Below are 17,700 nucleotides of genomic sequence, written 5' to 3'. Positions count from 1 at the left end.
CTTGGGTTAAAGCATACAAGGAAAAATTTTGTAGGGTTTGTCCAAACATTACTTTTATTCACTGTAGATAATGTAAATATTCTGAAAACAAGATCTTCTGCAGGAAGATCACTCTTGCAATTTAAAGGTATTATAGAGCTGCTCAGATTTCTCAACGTTTCCTATATATTCCCGGACATAAACTGTCAGTCTCACAGCTGTTGCCACATTTTCACCCTTTGAGAAACACCTGCATTATTTGGCAATAGCGAGTCTGTCTACAGAGAAAAGAAATACACCGAGAAGCCTTCTCAGTGGTACTTGCTGTTGCAAAACAAATAGTAGTCACAAAGAACAGTTAAAAGAAAAAACTGAACCACTGCCTTGTAAATACTAAACAAATAAGCAAGGATGTTGAACAAATGGCTTAGTAATCACAGAAGTTTCTGCTGTAAATCATACGAGATGTCAAAGTTATACAATAGTCTTAATTCTACCACTCCCAATTATGATATGTAAATATCTATACAATTTAAAGCTGTCTTAATTGTGAAAGCACAGTGATTTTATTTTGAATATTCAGTAATTCTAAACATCACCTCTTACACAATACTATACATACTAATGAAAAGTTCTATGTAATTAGTTTAAAGTTAGACTAATTTGTCTAACAAGGCCATCTTGTTTAACCACTAAACGTTTTTGCTTGTGAAATAAAGTTGCAAACATTTTTCCACTAGAGTGAAATAACCACCTTTGCCACACCACATACAGCGTATTTAAACCTTGTAATAAAATCAGATTAATAAAGCATTACAACATTAGATCAAAAATCCTGCGATCAAAATATTCAGTCTTCCATGTTAACTCAAAAAAGTTGCAGTGAAAGATGCTACACTGGTGGAAAAGGCAGTGTACACGATCTAGAAACAGGACTTCTAGTTTCCCAAAGCAGAGCTCTAAAGATAATCAGGGCCTCAGAATACACCAGTTGCTGCAAATAACTATCTGAGCACACACATCTCAGCAGCTGTTACAATAATACTTAGTCACAATATTTTTTAAAGTGTTACCTGCTACTTGTGCCAATTTATCATGAAGTACATATAAGCTGTTCATCATGAGACTTATTTCATCTTCCTAGAATTACAAAAAAAAACCATTGCATTAATATTAAAATATTACTAGCATGACATTTTCTTACACTTAATCCAAAACTTTTATACATCATCAGAAGAAAGAATTTTGTTTTAAACACATGTATAGGTAGAAGACAATAACGTTTCACAGATCAACAATAACTTAGAGATTTTGAAAAAAATATTCACAATACTAATTTTTCAGATCTTGACTGAAACTGAACTAGAATGCTGCCTGGAATCTGTTTGCTCAGTCAATTAAAACAGACAGCTCAGAAGGTTATTTTAATACTGTTGAGAGAAAAGTGCAATGACCTACTGCAGGAAACCTCCTCTAGCAGGGAGTTGGACTAGACAATCTCCAGAGTCCCTTCCAAACTCTACAGTTCTGTAACCCAAAAGAAGCCAGGTGGGTTTTTTTTTGAAAGCTACTATGTAAAAACAAAAGTGAGCTTTACTCTTAAGAGTGGGTGGTGATACCACACACGGACAATACTGGAGTATCATACAGCCATATTCCCCATGTAAGACACAGACAACAAAAATCTGATTTTGCTACTTCCAAACTACTGTAATTTTTTTAGAAAAGCTACAGTTTACATCATCTTTTTAGGGCTTCCTGAATAGGCTACTAGTATAAGGCCTATTTACCAACATATAAACATGAACATCATAGAACTGTTACTTTATGACAGATTTGAACTTCTTTACCAAGATAGTGAGCAATTTCATTGAGATCTTTTATCTTGGAATGAGTTACTCAAAATATGAAGACAAGGAACAAGTTAATTATACACACTTGAGTACCCTGAAGGCCACTGAAAAAAGTTGTGGGTTGCTTTTTTGAAGCTGGCTCTGATTCCCAAACAAAGCAAAATGGCTGAGATAAGACAAGAACCTTTATTCAGAAAATGTGCAAAAGAATGTTTTCCAGTCTGTTCATCTTCTGGTTTTACTTGCATTGAAAAAAAAGTACGTATTTTTAGTATAATTCCCTGCTGCATGAGTGCAGTCTGACAACATTTTAAAGACTGAATAGCTCCAATTATTTTCCACAAGAAAACTGCTACCAAAAGGGAGAATATTTTTCATTGATCAAAAATTTGACAGATTAATTCCCCACAGACAACAGTAGAAACTGCCTCTTATATTCTGGTTCTACAGATGCACCAGAGTATTACAGTTGATACTACCCAGGAAGTTAACCAACCTCATTAACCCATTTCCTGAATGGAAAATATCAGCCCTTCAACACAAACAGTAGTGCTCTAAGTTCAGCTTATTTATTTGCCTGTCGGTACCTCAGAACCTACTTCACAAAATTTAATTTGTTCAGAAGATTCAGTAAAAGATTCTTCACAAAAACAAGCCAGAGCTATTCAATGAAAATATGCAACAACTCAATTGCAGAGCTCAACACTAGATCCCCCCAAAATTATCTTGTGAAACTTTCACATACATGCCAACGAAAAGCAGATCCCTGTTTGCAGTCCAGCCAGAAAGACTGAAGGCCCCCAGAGAGAAGCACTAAAACGCAAGCTGCAGATCTGAGACTAACCCAGATACCTTCCAGGATGACATCTCAAAATAGGCTATCCTGATATTCCAGTTGAGAGAGTGAATAGGGCAACTAGCAATAGCACTGATTCAAAGTGAAAGAGACAAATTTTCAAATCCATTTTCTGAAGGCAACTAACCCTTGGCTCTTCTGTAGTACTACATAAGACCATAAAGTCTCACGACAATCATCTCTTGTCAGTTGTCCTTTCACAGCTGAGAACCGAATGGTAACAGTAAAGGAAAACTGATCAATTTAGAAGAAAGAAAATCTTAGAATATTTTTTCCTCATATGTATACCACACAAATTAGGTAATATCTTCTCAGTATATAAAGCAACAAACATGAGATAGCCAAGTCCTGTAATCCTATTTATACTGCCCAAAATGAAAAACAGAAACTTAAAATATTCAAGGAGCAAGAAATGGACTAGTCTCATACAAAACATTCAGAAACCACACCATTCTGATAAGATCATTATGGTTTTTACAGAACCATGTGACAGAGTGAAATCTCAACATTAAATGTTTTTACTTACTTCTATGTCTTGTAGTTCTCCACTGAAGGGATTCTTGACTATCAAAAAAAAAAGAAAAAATAATTCATTCTATAGTTTGAAAATAGTTTAAAAAAAAAGTACATCATCACTCAGATTTTATACCAGTGCTGTATTGTTTAAATAAAAACAAACAAGTCCATAATGTGAGAAATAACAATTAGGCAGCTATTAGCATTTGACATAAGCTCCACATTTTACATCATGCTACAGCAGCATTTAGGTTAAACCAGAATCCTGTTTATCTGCATATTTCACAGTTGTTCGCATGCAAAGAAAAATGTGCTTGTCATTTGCCAAACACTTGCTTTAATGACTCAACCACATTAAAATCATAATTTGAAGGCTTTACATACTTCAGATATCTATTTTAAAAGTATAACTACTTTTTTACTATTATTAAGCCATAATCCATATAACAGAGCTGTACAACTAAACGGTACTTAATGTATTGATGGAAGTAAGAGACGACACATTGAGGGCTTAGGCGAGGAGTGTAATGAGCCTAAGTGACCAATCTATTCCAAACAGAACAGTTTGCACAGCCCCCCAAAGCATATGCTTATCTATTATATTCCTCTTGGCTACAAAATAATAAATTCCTCAAGCAAGAGAAACTGAAGCTAGACACATCATTTACACTCAAAAATGAATGCCTGGTAACTGAAGAACTACCAAGGCAGGAAGCAAACACCATTAAAGCACAGTATCTTGCCTCTCTAAGCTACGAACTCAGTCACCCACAGACTAAGCTTATACAGCAGTGAGCAGTTTTGTGTCCTACTCAAATGGGAAATAAAATTTCTACTGGCCTCAGTTCACCAAGCACAAACACAATCAGGATAAAGAAAACATCTTGGGAAACCTGTCACAATCTCAAAGGTCTGGGTTAAGTGCCACCATACTGATGCAGAAAGCGCACCAAAAATGGGCATGCACATGGGACACACTGCTTAATGTATTTCTACAGTTCAACCTTCTAACTGAAGCACAGTAAAATACACGCATTGTCTTAACTGAAGTCCAAAATAAGTAACTCCATTTACACAATATGGTTAGCCTCCACTCCCAAGGCATCACAGCTGTTTCCACTGCATTCCTCGTTGCACCTCAAGGCACCCAACAACAGTCTGATACAACCCTGACCCACACAAAGCCCTCCAACACAAAGTTCTTCACAATGCATCACCAGCTACCTCCTGACAGCCAGCTGACTGACAGCATCCTAAAACATAACCAAGATGACTAAGCTGATCGATTAGTTCAGTCACAAACGGGAAAAACAAAAGAAATAAAGGTAGAGACACCAGATTTCTTTAAATTTGAAGCAGGATTTCTCATGTAGGGGGAATGGAGGGTACAAAGGAATTAAGTACCAACTCATAAAACAGCGGTTCCCTGACCTTTGCCGTATGTAATGTTATTTGGATACGTAACTGAACAAGTCATAGTTTCTGTAAAACAATGCAACTTACATTACCTGCAAAAATTTCCACAGCACTTCTGCCAGGAGACAGATGTTGACCCACTTCACCTTCATTTTGAAAAACAAGCAGAAGTGAGAATGATTACGGATTTATTACTCCTATATGCAGCGGCAATAAGGAACAATTAGAGCCAACAAACCATGTGAGGCAACAAAAACATTTTCTGAGTAAAGAAAAGAGCCTGACCCTTTGAAACTCTGCAAACAAGAGGCTGCTCTTGTGCCTAGGCTCAGAAGCGTGTCACTTGCCAAAGCAACAAACAAGTTCACTTCCACTGACACTGCAAAAGGAAAGAAAAAAAACCAGCCCAACATAGGGTCTGGCTTTTATAGACCTAAACACTTAATTTGGATATCAGATTAATAAATGCTAACAGAAGCAGAGGATGTTCAAATCAAGCCTTGTAGTGCTTCGACTTCAATCTTTAAATGCAAATTCTCCAAGATTGACTACCGAGTTATCAAGCTACCAACTTTACAAAGCTTCTATGTATTTCATTCATTAACTGTAGAATGTTTCCAGCACACTCAATTTTTAATCTCAATAGCCTGAAATGGAATTAGAGACAGTCAGGACTCTAAATGACCACCACCATCTCAATTTGTTACTCATCCAGATTGGGCTTTTCCCAAAGTCAACCTTATTGTGCATATATGAAAACTTGACTGTATGGTTTTAGATGCAGGGGAGACCCACAAGACAGAACAGCATGTAGATTTCCATATATCTGACAGACATGTTTCAGAACTGATGAAAGCCTTGGAGCAAATACAAATACAGTACAAGCACAGCTGCAAAAAAGCAAAATGAAAGCTGTAGTTCCATGTACTGCAACTAAGCAAAGGTAGTGGTGTTCCTGTGTTCACAGTGAGATTGGGGAGGTTGTGAAGTCAGTCTCACAGGTGAACAACTTCATATTTGGGTAAATTGAAAAACTGCCTTTATGAAGCATCCAGATGAGATATGTCAATGCTTCAATGTTTGCCTCTCTTTCACAAAGACAATATGATAAAAAAAGACTTTACTTCAAAATGATTGAATCAATCCCTTTACCTCATTGCAACTCATACAGTAGGATTTCTTAAATTTATGATTTTATGGGCAGTTAACTATTAAAAGAGACATTCCATGTAAGATGTTAACATAGCTTAGAATGCCCAATGCCTTAAGAGGCAAGTATGCAACATGCTACTGCAGCAACTTATCACCTATGTGTGCAACTGATAGCTGTTAATAAACCTAGATCTACTTACCACTTAAACTTGATTAACCAGAATCAATAAGGCCCCTCTTTAATTACTTTTATTTTTTCCAGTTCTGTCCACAATCAAAACTCTTAACAAACCATCTCACTTGCCACAGCCTCCAGTGCAAGGTTTTGATCAACTGCCCCAGCTCATCTCTATTGCTTCACTGTATTACATCCACATTATCGGTTCAAAAAAATTTTTTTCCACAGTTCTTAAAATACGCATTTATCTTAACCAGTAACAAGTCCTTGTTCTACCAAAACAAGTATTAATAACTAATTGCTAATAGAAAACTTTCCTATGTGAACGTACACTTCCAAGGCTTCTCAAAAAGGGTTCAGTATCTCAGCCATACAGCACTGACTAAGAGACTTCAAAGTGGCTTATCTATCAAGCTCAGTTTTTTATAAGCTTCAAAGAGCTACATCTCCAAAACAGATGAACTAGCTGAGTGTTCTGCATGGAGGTTTGCTATCCTGGAAGAAGAGCTTTTTTTCCTAGCAAGGCTTTCCCTTGTCTGATAAGAGGATTTTTTAACCTGAGTCAGAAGAAAATAAGAAAGTATTTCTTTCTTATTAAGATATTCGAACAGGAAGGGATATTCCATTTAAATTGCTTCTTCAAAATGGAATCTTATTTAAATGCCAGTCAATCAAAAACAAGACAATAAGATTACTGAAAAGCCTATGAAATTAATATAAGCAGCACATAAATATTTTTCAGATTAACTGAATACCAATAATCTTTAGAAGGATCTTTCATATGTATCTTAGTTGGGTCAAGCTGTAAATGACTACTTACAGTGGCAGAACTGCTCAGGCTCAAAGAACAAAAAAATCACCACTCTAAGGGTCACAGTTCCAAAGCATTCCAGCCAAAGCCGTCAGCACAAACACACTAAGTATCACAGAGATACTCAATTTTAAGAATACAAATGCGGTCAGTGTCAACATACAAGGTTAATTTCCAAGGGAATACAGCAGCTGTCATCTTAAAAGCAACAATAAAACCACTCACTGGCCCCAGTTTCCTGCCTAATACATTGGTAACAATTGCAGACAGTGTTTACAAAAGAATCCTTCAGTTTTTCCACAAGGACAAACAGAGAGCACAAAGTGGGATTTCTCCTCTTTGTCAATGCATGCTTTAGCAGACACGAAGCCGTAGCCTAGCTGCAGACATTTGTGAATGCAAAAGTCAGCTCTTACAGAGCCCCAATAGGCCAAGTTCCAAAGACTGACACAGCTTCACCTAGCAAGAAGATATGCACAAACATCAAAAGCAAGTGTATTATTATTTTTTTTTAAGATAGATATGTATCACTAATGCAGTACAGAACTAAGTGCTATGTTTATTTTCTGGTCACTAAAGTTGAATGAAAAAAAAAATAGTCAATCCTTCCACAACAGGCATCTAGAGCTGCAGTACCCTGTCCTGAACTGCATTACCATTCTTGCTGTCACAGCATTCAACACTTCAACATGTGATATCAAAACTGACACATGAAGAAACAGTCACAGCGGGACAAACTAAGGGCTCGTGAGCAACGTCAGGAAGGTTTTATTCTTCTGTTCTTAAGCGGACAGAGAAATCAAGAGATCAAAAGCAAAAGCAATCATCTGAACATAGGAATATTGGTACTTCAACAGAATATTCCCCCAGCCATCAACAAATTTTCACCTCAAATCTTCTGGCTCAGAAGTTTTCTTTTCCTATATGCACCAGTACCAGTGTACTTTTCCCCACCAATTTGTCTTTCATTAACACCAAGCTTCAGCAATATAAGGGACAGAGTTTCACAAGTTAACGTGAATACATGAAAAACCATTTGCTTTGCTTTTTCTGAGCCCGCCACTTGCCAACTTGAGAAATTCCTCCTCATATTACAGGAAGCAGTGAGTAATCAGACTCCATTCAGCTCCTCCATAATACTCACCCCCTTACTTCATTCCCCAGTCCTTACTCTGCCACATTGATGAGTACTACCCCCTCCTTGCCATGACACCCATGTGCCTTCAATCACAGTACAATTCTATGACTCTTTTTTCAGCTTTGCTTTTCTACTTTATCTTTTCCACTGTTGGGAAACAGGTAGACGCTACTCAAAAATAAAGGAGCACTATGGATGTTCTCAAATATATCTTCTCAAGTACACTTTGTGCTCAGTTCCCTTCCTCCAGACTCCTACCATTGTGTTTGCTTCTTGACCACTACTGAAAATCAAGTTATCATTTTTGACAGAATCATTGTAATCTCATAATTTACTCCTGAAAGAACAATGATTTTATAAACCAAAAGCAACTTTTCAATGCAACTTTAAAGAGCTGTAAAGTCACATTTGCAGAAACAAGAATGAAACCCATCAATATTACTTCTGAATGTGATAATTCAGGAAGCACTAAATGCCATCTCCACAAGGATTCAGAGACTATTTACAGCAATGCACAGTTCCAAGCCAGCAACTTCCACAGAAGCGAGCACATTTTCCCTACAAAAAGAAAATTACTTTTCTCTTCCATCTACTAAGACACACACAGACTAACCCCAAAGTATTAGTCTGACTTTTTTTTTTCCCCAAAACTTGTCTTGGAAAAAGACGACTTGTGCTCAATAAGAGGATAGCCTAAGGCTTTCCATTAGTTTTCTCTTCATTAGAAAAAGAACAAAATAAAAATACAGATAATGTACTGTTAACAAAAAAAAAAAAAAAAGCAACAATGCTGGAAGCTCTGCTATCCAAAACAGACCTCTGCGCTGCCTTGGAAACAAGCTGTCATTAATTTTGTAGTTCAAGTACTTTCAACATCAACCAAAGGCCCTGCCATTTTATTTTTGGTAACTCAAATCAAGTGCTGATCCCACCTAGCAACATATCATGTATGTGTCAGACAGTTCCTAGTATGTTGTTTCAACGCTCCTAAATCTTTAAGTCTGGGGGGAGGAACAAAACCTATTAGAGGTCCTAAGATGTACATAATAACAGGATGTCTGCACACTTTCTGTAACACACTTGGAAGGCACTCCTTTTAAAAGCCTAAGAGGATGCTTTACCACAAGTACCTCCTATTTAAAGTAAACATGTCAGTCCCTTTGTGATTTCAGAGCTCCATCTTTCAGACAGCTTAAACAAAATAACCTGCCTTTATTTTCCTCTCTGCAATTACTCAAAGCTATGATCTTCAACACCGGATTGTTTAAATTCAGGTGCAAACCACTTTGAATAAGTAGATCAACTATATGTGCTCTTATAAGATGACACAAAGTCACACATAAAGCCAAGCAATTCCTTCACCACAGATATTCTTTGCTTCAGAACAGGTTTTTGTACTTCTCAATCAGTACATACATAAGATGAAAACAACCTGCTCAACCGCAGCAGTTGACCACTCCTTGGCCATGCTCTTTTTGAACAGGAGTGCAATCTGCCAAAAGGACTGGAGAATTCTGAAAGGATGTTAAGGAAAGACAGAGCTCAAGTCAGTTTTTGAGCTGTCTCAGTCAGTTTAGAGAACTTTCATTAATAATTTTCTCCAGTATTGTTTGAATTAATCCTACACACAAATAGGCGATAAGGGTTGATGAAACAACTGAATTACTTCATTATCACTTCTTTTCTGACAAAAGCTCCTCTCAAAGCATCAAAGTTATCTTTTTGTGACAGACTTCCAGTTATTTTTCTCTCTGTGCCAGCAGTAGCAAAGCCCTCATTATTTTAGGTAAATGAACCTATATACATATATTATTATTATTATTAATTTTAAGTTCTTTGCTGCTTCTTAAGTGGAGTCGAAGAGAAACTCTCAACATTTCAGTCATATCACCCTACATAGAAACTTTCAAATGCATTCTTGCCTATTCAAATACTGGTGAACATAGACCTGAACACCGAGAGATTCTATTAATAGAATCACAGCAGTTCAGTCCATGGGTGACAAGTATTTGGGGAGAGCTTCTCATCAGATTTGAGAGCTGGAGCACCTTTCCTGTAAAGAAAGGTTAAGGGAATTGGGATTATTTAGCTTGGAGAAGAGAAGGCTCTGGAGAAATCTCATTGTTATCTTCCAAAACTTGAAAGAAGTTACATGCAGGAGGGGGACAGACTTTTTACATGGGTAGACAGTGACAGGACAAAGGATGTATATAAACTCAAAGAGGTGATGTTTAGGTTAGATGTTTGGAAGAAATTCTTCTCTCAGAGGGCGGTGAGGCACTGGCACAGGCTGCCCAGATAAGCTGAGGATACCCCATTTCTGGAATTGTTCAAGGCCAGGCTTGATGGTTGATGGACAGACTGATCTAGTTGTTGGCAGCCCTGCCCACCACAGGGGGTTGTAACTAAACCATCTCTGAGGTCCCTTCCAATTCAAGCCATTCTACAATCCTACGATTTAGTTTCACCTGAATAAAAAGAATACTTTCATTTCTAGTGCCTTCATTATTTATAAAAACTCTAGAAATTCTAAGTTCCGTGCTTAAAAGATACATTATTTTGATCTGTGTAACGTCTATAAATACTCTAGCATCAGAAAAGTGAAACAGAAGAACAGGTTGTCCGTTCTTAGGAACTTCACTTGTTTTTTTTTTCTAATACATTATAAAATAAATCCAAAACTGAAACAGTTGCCAAAACACTGGTGTTGACTTTAGAGCAAGTTTTGACTACAGTGTTGCCAGTCTATCAACAGTGCTACTGGTGAGAACCTGCTGTACTAAAGCACCCACTGCAAGTTACTGTGCCTACAAAGAAAGTGGAAGACCTTGAAAATAACTGTAAATAGGCATATAATGATTAAAAAAAAAAAAAAGGTAAATGAACCCATACCAGAGTCAATGCAGCTACACTATGAAACAAACTTGAGAATAACCATACCCACAAGAAGGTAATACTGCAGTGTAAGTCCCTAGTTCTGTCAAGAGATGAGAAACTCAGGCAGAAAAGACTGTTCTGCACCTACACAACTGCAGGACAGCTACAACAGAAGTACTGAGTGCAAGCCACCAAATGCCTGCCTCAGTATTTCCAGTTAACTGGCTCACCCAGAAACTGGTCTTTACACCTAATACTATCTCTTCTATGCTTACATTAATCTCAGTGGAGCACACTCAGTAGAAGAGCAACTTGAGGAGGAGCACATTAAAATGTTTATTGTAATGTTTAATGTAAATGTTTTATAGCAATGGAATTTGCACGCACATTCTTTTACATCACATTACAGAACACACTATATTTCAATGAGGAAACACTTCTCAGTGTTCTATTAGAAAGAAAATAGCTTGGAAGCACATTTGCAATACTGTAAAAATTTGTTAGTGCAACATTCCTTGCATACATATACAAAAATGGTCCGCATTACGGGCTAGTGTTTTATGTAGGAGAAAAGGAAAAACACTAAGGCTGCTTTTATTAGCAGCTGCAAAATATTATCAGGAAAAACATTATGTTTCAGACACCTCCCAGAACTATACAGCAGGTAAAGAATACCTTTGCCTGCGAGAGAACCACAGCAGGCTTCTGTATTAACTCTTCTTTCTTCTCTGCTCCCTCGCAAATATTTTAGTTCCATGTACATTGTAAGATCAAGAAAAACCCAAGACTTCAATAAATTAATACTGAAATGGAAAATGTATTGAGAAGCTGTGAAATGCCTCCCTGAAAACACTGCAGCAGAGGCAGCTCAAACGTCAGATTAGGAAGCTGCCTGCCTTTCCTCAAGCTCCCAAGTTCAAGCTAGAGAGCAAACCGGTAATGCAAGTGTTATTAAAACACAGAAGGTTTAACAATTATTGGGAAGTTGCAATTAAATATTAAATACATTGTCATTCCCCTGAGGGGCCAATCTGCATAGAAGCACTCCTTCTCATCTTGCACAAGCAGGAAGGAAAGATTCCTGTCTTGAAGAGAATCCAACATAAAAATACAGTCAACCTCTTCTTCCACACAGACTTCAGTTATAAAGAATTAGTATCATGCTACAGAACTCCGAGCAGCTTACAGCATCCAAAGACAACATTCAAACAGAGAGCACCGACAGAAGAATCCGTAAAAGACCCTCAATCACATTGGGATTTTTTTTCTTCTCAAAACTGGTGTTCTGCCATGCCTTTGTCCTTTTAACTGTTCAGTCCGGTCTGACTATCAGCACCTGCACAGAAAGAAGTAGCAGGAGCTAAACAATGGTCCATAACCTATACAAAGCCTGAAAAGAGCTGCAAGCCTCTGAGAATAGTACCCCGATGTATCCTAGGGAGAAAGAAGAGCTCTCTCTCAGTTGTACAGGTGATACAGATTTAGCTGCTAGCGGGTTTCTCCCCCCCACAGAGAAGAGCTTTCTGAGAAGCAGCAATAGGCAGGTTACCAGCATATCCATACTGGCTACAGAGAAGCTGCCCAGTAGGTACAGAAGTTTGCACAGCTCAAAACCAGGATGAGGTCAGCAACATTTGAGTGAAAATGAAAGGAAGTGAGTGATATTCAGCAACTTTCATTTTTACTCAGCTGGAGCAAGACTAAAGGCTCAGGTAACCTTCCGCTCTGCCTCCACCACCACCTGCCCTTGGCTGATAGCTTAACTGACAGGTTCAAATAGAACTGATTATCCGAAGAAAACAACCAAGCTACCACCACAGCCATACACCACAGCTGTCCTTATGCTTAAGGCTTACCTTTACCTCCTACTCTCAGCCCAAGAGTCTGTTTGAACTAAGGCCTCCAATTTTGTTATCATAATTGGCTTGTGGTTGTTGTTTTGTTGTTATTGTTTTCTCCCTTAAATTAAAAAGGCTATGCCTAAGGAGGTGCTCGCGGATTGAGGTGCTGAACCTGGTATATGAATGCTGATAATAGCTACCAGTATGATGCCAAGAAGCTCTGCACAGTCCCATCTTCTGAATGGCAAAGAACATACGCACCAATTCATTCCCTTACAACAGGGACAGGCAGATCCTATTTGGCCTTTGGACCTCAAAAAAATCAACAGACCTGGGAATGAGATGTCCTGGTATTTTCATGCAATTATTTCTTTCTAGTCTGATCCTCCCACAAAGCAATGACATCACTGCCAAACGCAACACATAGCGGAATAAAACACAGCCAGATTTAACATCTTATTATTTTCTCCTATTTCAAGTGTCACCTACTAAATCCACACAATTTTATTGTTTCTTCATGAACAGCATCTTAAGCTGAAGGTCAAGGGAAAAAACAATATTTCAAGTTACAAATGAGAAAACATTCGCAGCTGCTTTGTCCAATTCCACAGTACACAAAGCACATCTTTGCTCAAGGTGAACAAGCTAAAAGAAAAAAGGCTATGGCATTTGAAGACACTGGTCACAATACACTGAGGAACACCAAGTCAGACTGCATATACATATCTGCCCATGCTGAATGGCTCAGCTCTCAAGAGTACTTAACAGTACAGCTGGTATTTCTGGTTTTCACTGTGAAAAGAAAAAGGAGTAGCTCAAAAGACACCGTACAGACAATACAGTGCTAGGGCTCTCCTAGATGTTCTCAACAGCGTTTCAGATTTTTCTAAGGGCTTATCAGAATGAACAAAAGTTTGTCTTCTTCTCTACAAAATATGAAGAATGCAAACATGAAATACCCTTCTAGATACAGCTCAGACTACCCATTTACCACAGTTATTCAGGAAAAAAGACCTTTATCTACAGCTGCTCCTGGATAAGCATTACTTCATAGGCTTACAGAAAAACTCAAAAATAAGAATTAAGAGTAGTTTTTTGTCCAGAAGGAAGTCTGCATTTTCTTAGCTGGGCAAACTCTGCCCTGGGCAGCATAAGCTTCCCTTAAAAATTAAACTACCACACCATGCCTCTCACCTCCAGAAACTTCCTTGAATCACACAACAGGTCCAAACCAATACAGAAACAGACTCATGAATTTGACATCACACTCTACTCTTCAATATCACACTGAGGAATTTCATTAATCATTTTCCCTTATTTACAAAGTAACACTAAACTCCTTCCAAGGAATTTGTAAGAGAGAGGAACAGCCCAAACAGGACAGCCAGACTGGCTCTCCCCCAGTAACTCTGACAGGATTTCCAAGCCTGAAAGAGGCCTCTCAGGGGTTTAATCACACATGAACCACTCAGTCTGTCAATGAAAAGTTAACAAATATCCTCTGTGGTTGTCTGAATAATACTGTTTGAACAAAAACAAGCAGCCCACTAAACATTTAGACATAGGTCAAATGTCAGAGATGATCAGAAAATGTCATGATTAATGTTTCACCATTTCCCTGAAAACATGTTGTAAATTTAAAAAAAAAAAAAAAAGCATATCACAACCAAGAGCATTTTAATGCAACTGTAACAAAAGTGTGCCTTCTGTTATTTGGAACCCCTCACTAACAGTACATTCTCCATTGCTCAATTTCTACCAGCAGGTTTTGCATCAGGTTTAGCTACATTTCTGTTCAATCAACACATCCAGATAAAGCTGAACTTGTTAGAGATGTGACGTGACATTTGGGAACGCTGCACCTGAGATGTCCCTCTTGCACAGCCTGATGACACTGAAGAAGTCTCACAGAATGAGTCTGCTGAGGGATGTTTTGTGGTATAACTACAAAATGACATGATGGGAATTAAGGAGGCTGATGGTTAAGGTGAGTGGTTTTGATACGCTGCCTGCTGAAAGCATTCAGAAGCCAACGTAAGCATTAGCAAAGGCATAATGGAAAAGTCTAAGGCTTCTCTGCTAAGCAACTCACATACTCAACTGACCTTCATAGAAAGTGGGGAGAAAATGAAAATTAAGATCCACATGTTGCCTTAGAAACCAACTTGTTTTGTGCAACTCATCCCTACAGTCCTTTTGCAGCAGTCTTATTCAATGCATTAACAAGGGTAGACTCATGACTCTTTAACCAAGATGCTATCTAAATACAAAGGCTCCTGTACCTTTCCAGTAAAGGTCAGGATGTGTCCTGTATATAAACTCTGTATTAAGACTTACGTGAATAAATGCAGTCTTTAAAGCAATCGTTTTCTAAGATGCTGTCTTCCAACTTTCAGTTAAGTAAATGACCTCTATTTCTACAAGAGAAAAATGGGCTTAGGAATTAGTATACAACCATTCATTTATGAAGAGTCATACGTCTTATCTACCACATCATTACTGAAATCCAACTGATTTACTTAGTGGCCTTTAATGCCACCTAATTCAATGTTAAACTTCTTTTAACCTCCCTACCATCTCTTCCCCTCTCCAAATAAGACAACCTCCTAAATCAATTCAGAGCATAGCTCAGTTCACTTAAAACAGTTAATGGAATTTAAGACTCCAAGACGCTTTGTCTCAAGGTACACGTATTACAAGATGAGCAGAAAACTTGGTTTTTCTCTGCAAAACATCAGATATTACATCACTTCTCCAACAAACTAGGCCCAAGAATCATGTTGAGTTTGCCAGCTACACTTTTAGTATGTATGACATTCACTTGCTCCTTTATCCTTCTGTTCTCCACAGTGCACTGGAAACACAGTAGAAATGAGAAATGACACTGAAACGTATGGGTGGAAGTACAGCACAGCAGCAGGGAAAGGAAGACAACGATAATGATGCCACAGAAAATGACCATAAGTGAAATACAGAAGGCTGAGGCCTCAGTTTCCTCATCCCTAATGTATTTCCTTATTACAAATGGTACTTTAATTTCTTACTCATCATATGGTATGCTCAAGTTATTCACAAATACTTGATTCAACCTTTCACCTCTATTATTAACATAGCTTCAATTCCTCCACCTGGGCTGAGCTTACTGAATTGACAAGTTTCTAAAGATTACTTAAAGCTTCTAGGGAAGATTATCAGCAGTATCTCAGAATAGGTTTGTGTGAACCCAAGGCACTTATTTGCCTACAAAGAAACTGTAGAAATATCGAGATGACATGCAGGTGCTGTCTTATCAGCTGTGCAAAGAGGGCATGCCTGCATGCAGTCAAAGCATCCAGTTTGCTTTATTGTTTCTTCATTGTTCAGGAACAGACTGTGCTCTGACATCAACTGCAAAGCCTTTACATCACCACTTTCACTCAAGAACTTGATCCTTTTTTGTTTATGTTTACAGGAGGGCTCAACAGCAAACATTATAAACTGAAGTAAACCCTTTACAGAGTAGGAACCTGCATGAGATCTGCTGCAAGTTGTTCAGTAATTCTCTCATCTGTACTTGCATCCATCAATATGCTTCTCTGCACCAGTACACTGACCCTTTTCCAAATTTTGCTCAATCCTAATTCTTCAGTAACCCTGATACAAGACATGAGTAGTTACACTTTGATCAGAGGCAGAGTTAATACCATCCTCACATATTATGGTAAAGGTTTCATCACTTTCTCTTACAATTCTAAACCTCCCAGCAAAAACAGAAGAAGCCAAGAAGCGAGCAGTCAGGAGAAAGATACTGCTATGGAATTTCTTAGACAAAACAAGTCCACTGAAAATCACTATTTCTTTTTAACGTATCTTGACCAGTCAACGCACTCCCTTTAATCTACCTCAAATCCCAAAACACAAGTACTTCTTCCAAGGGACACAGTTATTCAGGAGTTTTTAACACATAAAGAACACATCCAATAATTACAAAGGACTTTGTCCTTCTCCACAGCACTGGAACAGCACTTTCATTAACAAAAAACTAAAGTACTTGCTTAATTTACTTGTTTGTTAAGCTTTTTTTGTTAACTGATCAAACAAGGTTGTCAAACAGCAGCTTTGCCCTGCCATTCACATGTTCATATTATTTCTGAAGCACAAGGCAAGAAGCCTGACAGGGATCAGCTTGGTACAACCCCAGCACTCCTGACAGCTTAGCTGAGTAAGCATTAAGCCAAAGTTTTGCAACCTAGTACTCCCACATGAAATACATGTCAACATGTGTTAAGTGTACATGATTCTTTTTAGAAACATCAGCAGACCCCATCAACAGAAAGACTGCAGGTATGATTCTCCTCTCCTGGTGGTATACTTTAAGAAACACTACAAAGTGGGGTTCCTACAACGCTACACTAAATGCATGTTCTTGGGTAACATGGGCTCCTCCTTAACAGACTTCAGCTGTAACCACTGTTGCTGTAACAGAAGAAACACGAGCTTGCTGTTTGCTTTCCCACTTCTGTTCAGTCTGCCATGCTCCATAAACATGGAAAAGTTGCAGATCTTTCAGATCATCAACTGCCCTCAGTTCTCACACCAGAAACCAAATATTCTTTTGTGAAAACTACCACGTGCTATGAGATTGAATGCAAACTTTCAATGAGTTACTGACAGCTTGTGCAATCAGATCCTGTTAGAGCTCTTCTGCATGCCCACTCCCCAAGCGGGTAGTTTCAGTTCTAATTTCTCATCACTCTACAAAAAAACACAGCCTGTGACAGTGAGTTGTAAATACATTTAAAGAACATCCGAAACCATGGCATAAGGAAAGTCTTGTGCATGTCTGCAAACAACAGTACTTTTAAGGCATGCATCCCAAGTTAGTTCTACATATTCCAAAGGAAGTACTGAACATCTCCTTAAAATACAGGTATTATGAAGGCAAGCCAAGTTTCAACAGTTATTTGTGAAACGCCACAGCACTTCAGCAGTAATCTACAAACCTGTGCACTTAATAGTCCACCTCTTGTCTTCCACACAGCAACTCTAGCTTTTTAATCAGTGAAATTCCCTGCACAAAATTCCATAGAAGTTTCAATACATG

At 38.1% G+C, this 17,700-nt stretch overlaps 1 protein-coding gene across 4 annotated transcripts in view; it reads right to left on the bottom strand.

Annotated features, from left to right (window-relative positions):
* LEMD3 (LEM domain containing 3) overlaps nt 1-17,700 on the bottom strand; it is a 48,795-nt gene that overhangs the window by 25,474 nt on the left and 5,621 nt on the right. For 3 of the 4 annotated variants that reach the window (XR_004166378.2, XR_004166379.2, XM_031589508.2), the window contains exons 2-4: nt 4,713-4,766; nt 3,215-3,252; nt 1,053-1,119 (exon numbers count right to left, since the gene is read on the bottom strand). Coding sequence is in view for 2 of the 4 variants with exons in the window: in XM_031589508.2 (XP_031445368.2) it covers nt 1,053-1,119; nt 3,215-3,252; nt 4,713-4,766 (159 nt within the window). In the remaining 2 variants the exon portion in view is untranslated. The remainder of the gene's footprint in view (nt 1-1,052; nt 1,120-3,214; nt 3,253-4,712; nt 4,767-17,700) is intronic. The other variant, XM_031589510.2, reaches the window with a different exon arrangement.

This window comes from Phasianus colchicus, chromosome 1 (genome assembly GCF_987193195.1).
Source record: "Phasianus colchicus chromosome 1, bPhaCol1.hap1.1, whole genome shotgun sequence".
Classification (NCBI taxonomy): Eukaryota; Metazoa; Chordata; class Aves; order Galliformes; family Phasianidae; genus Phasianus; species Phasianus colchicus.
The sequence above is the reverse complement of the archived record's forward strand: the minus strand, read 5'-3'. Positions and strand labels throughout refer to the sequence as shown.